The sequence below is a fragment of the Octopus sinensis genome, unplaced genomic scaffold (assembly GCF_006345805.1).
Source record: "Octopus sinensis unplaced genomic scaffold, ASM634580v1 Contig13196, whole genome shotgun sequence".
Classification (NCBI taxonomy): domain Eukaryota; kingdom Metazoa; phylum Mollusca; class Cephalopoda; order Octopoda; family Octopodidae; genus Octopus; species Octopus sinensis.
In genome coordinates this window covers 92,501-95,597 of record NW_021832858.1, presented here as the reverse complement: position 1 = coordinate 95,597, position 3,097 = coordinate 92,501, and the positions used below count along the sequence as shown (strand labels likewise).

General features: G+C 41.7%; 1 protein-coding gene across 2 annotated transcripts in view; it reads left to right on the top strand.

Annotated features, from left to right (window-relative positions):
- The first annotated feature begins 767 nt into the window (after window positions 1-767).
- LOC115229616 overlaps window positions 768-3,097 on the top strand; it is a 7,823-nt gene continuing 5,493 nt past the window's right edge. For both annotated transcript variants that reach the window (XR_004997356.1, XM_036499272.1), the window contains exons 1-2: window positions 768-950; window positions 2,369-2,603. Coding sequence is in view for 1 of the 2 variants with exons in the window: in XM_036499272.1 (XP_036355165.1) it covers window positions 783-950; window positions 2,369-2,603 (403 nt within the window). In the remaining variant the exon portion in view is untranslated. The remainder of the gene's footprint in view (window positions 951-2,368; window positions 2,604-3,097) is intronic.

Below are 3,097 nucleotides of genomic sequence, written 5' to 3'. Positions count from 1 at the left end.
GTCATTGATTGGTTGAAATTGCAGAAATTGAAGAAAAAAAAACAACAAATATCTTAAAACTATAGAATTTTCTCAATAAAGCCAAGAAAAAATGATGTTTTATAAACACATTCTACCAGTATACGAAGTTTAAAAGTGTTTAGTTAACTAGAAATTGTGTTGAAAAGTGCCGTTCAAACGGAAAAGATCCAAAATCCCGTCTCCGTTTCTTATACGTAGCATATCGTTATCCAATGTGTTATTTTTGGGATCTTTTCGGTTTAAGAACGGCAGTTTTTTCTAGCGATCTCATATGAAATTGTCACCCATGAGATCCAGATAACTAGACAATAGCAACAACAGTTTCACTAACAAATCTCTTTACGAAATAACAATTAAATATTCCGGAGATGTACTCGCATAGCAAGTAATTTGATCTGAGATCGTGTGCTGAAACGAAAACAATTGCAGCGTGGAAGGTGTTTGTAAGCCATTTAAGAAACACACAAAAGCCGTTCGATTCACTCCAACATTTAAGTTTAATTTGTCAAAATATTTTCGTCGCTAAAATCCGCGACCTGTTCACTGACAAAGTCCGTGCTGCATCTAACAAATATTTCTTGTGAACTAACCAACCGACACCTTCCAATTTGACTGCGAACTATCACGAACTTCCCTTGACTCCAAACTCCGATCTCTGAACTAACTCGGATCGTTACTATTTATACTTTACTCGGACCAGTCTATCTCTCGCAAGGTGGCGTCCTAACTCTCAGTACAAAAGTACGTATGTATATAAGCCAATGTATAATTTCCTTCCTATAATTGATGCCGTCTATTTTGTAGCTATCTATGTTATGCAGAACGATACAGTCCTACCATATAACCCCATTCCAAAAACTAACAAGACAAAAGAACAAGTTGTGGATGTCACCCAAACTACTCAGTCCAACTCGGGTACAATAATCACGGTAAGACGAATATTCAATAACATCCTCTGGATTTTTTTTTTCTTTTGTATTTTTATGGATGAATAGGCGCAGGAGTGGCTGTGTGATAAGTAGCTTGCTTACCAACCACATGGTTCCGGGTTCAGACCCACTGCGTGGCATCTTGGGCAAGTGTCTTCTACTGTAGCCTCGGCCTGACCAAAGCCTTGTGAGTGGATTTGGTAGACGGAAACTGAAAGAAGCCCGTCGTATATATATGTATATATATAGGTGCAGGAGTGGCTGTGTGGTAAGTAGCTTGCTTACCAACCACATGGTTCCGGGTTCAGTCCCACTGCGTGGCATCTTGGGCAAGTGTCTTCTACTATAGCCTCAGCCTGACCAAAGCCTTGTGAGTGGATTTGGTAGACGGAAACTGAAAGAAGCACGTCGTATATATGTATATGTATATATGTGCGTGTATATGTTTGTGTGTCTGTGTTTGTCCCCCAAGTTCGGCAAAAGACACCGATAGAATAAGTACTGGGCTTACAAAGAATAAGTCCCGGGGTCGATTTGCTCGACTAAAGGCGGTGCTCCAGCATGGCCGCAGTCAAATGACTGAAACAAGTAAAGGAGTAAAAGAGTAAAAGAGTAAAAGAGAGAATGAGAAAAAAGGGATAGTGCTCATAAACCACCCAGTCCTTCCACGGCTGGTTGATCTCATTCTTATCATTAAAGTTTAGTTGGAGCATTTGTGGCTGCAAAATAAACGTGGACAAAGAGAGAATTCTACAGAGGGTGTTAACATTGGGACTGGGGAAGGATTGGGCATAGTGGATAGCGCAGGAAGAGTTAGGTTTAGATATAAAATGTATAATGATGAGAGCAGAGATTGGTGTATCAAGTTTGCTTTTTATGGGTTGGTGTCCAAGTAGTTACTTCCGAGAAGCTGGTGCTGTAGTTAGTTAGTTAGTTAATTTTTTGGCTCAAAAAGCAAAAAGCAAGGCCATGTAGGGGGGGGGGCATGGAGTTATGTACAGGGTGGTGTTCATGTAAAGAGTTCAGGTCACTTGTGGTCAAGGGAGACTTTGAACCGAGCGGCCGTCGGCATCTTCACTATCTCATCCGGCAGCTTATTCCACGGATCCGCAACCCGGACGGAGAAAGCCCCCTCTCCTTCGATTGAGATGAAATCGTCGCAGATAGAGCTTTTCGGAGTGACCCCGCAGCCGACGCTCTGGGGCAGGAGTGAAGAACAGCTCTTTCGAGAGGTTGCACTTTCCGCTTATGGTGTTGTGAGCAAGAATGAGGTCACCACGGCGTCGTAGCGGTGGTTGAAGTAATAGGAGGAGACAGTGGATTTATGGGGGAAAGTTTGGACTCCTTTTCTAAATGCATCTGTAGAATGAAATCAAGGACACCGTATATATATATTATACCATTTTTGTTCGTCACAGGTGAGTGTCCAGTGTGGTGTGGTCACTGTGTATGGTGCGTATAACAACAGTCAGCCTAGTTTGGCCAGTTACGACTACATGACCAGTGCAACTGACATGAAACCGGGTAATTTATACCTAGTTAAACAAACATTATCCTCTACGTTATACCTGACGATAATTTCCAGGAGACGATTTGATCTCAAAATCTCGGCTTGCAACAATCCTCAATACAACGTCAGTTTCGATGCAACAGGTAAGCATACTGAATTCATTTTTTCATTATCAAAAATTATTCTTAACGTAAAGTATAATAGCCATCTCAATATGGCTAACCACTAAGGGTGGGTTTTACTGTAGCTTTTAGCCCCAGGAGATCATCGTCTCCAGCTGGCTTTAGGCACACTATCTGTGCCCTTATGGTATTTGCAAAGGGAGGTCACCCCTCTCTCGTAAGTCTAAGTAATACGCACGGACTGCAGTTTCGAGGTATTTGCCTCTTGTCAACGCACGGTAATCACAGGTTTACGATGAAAAGGAAGACCTGTTTTTGCAAATATTTAAGGGTTTTTCTAGTAACTTCCCTCACTGATTTCGAAAAACTGTCTGCAAGCAATAATAAATCTCTGAACGAGATGTAAACAGTAACCGCTCGACAACGTAAAGTATAATAGCCATCTCAATATGGCTAACCACAAAGGATGGGTGTTACTATCCTAACCAAGTAAGGAGAACGGTTTCGGTAGAGTC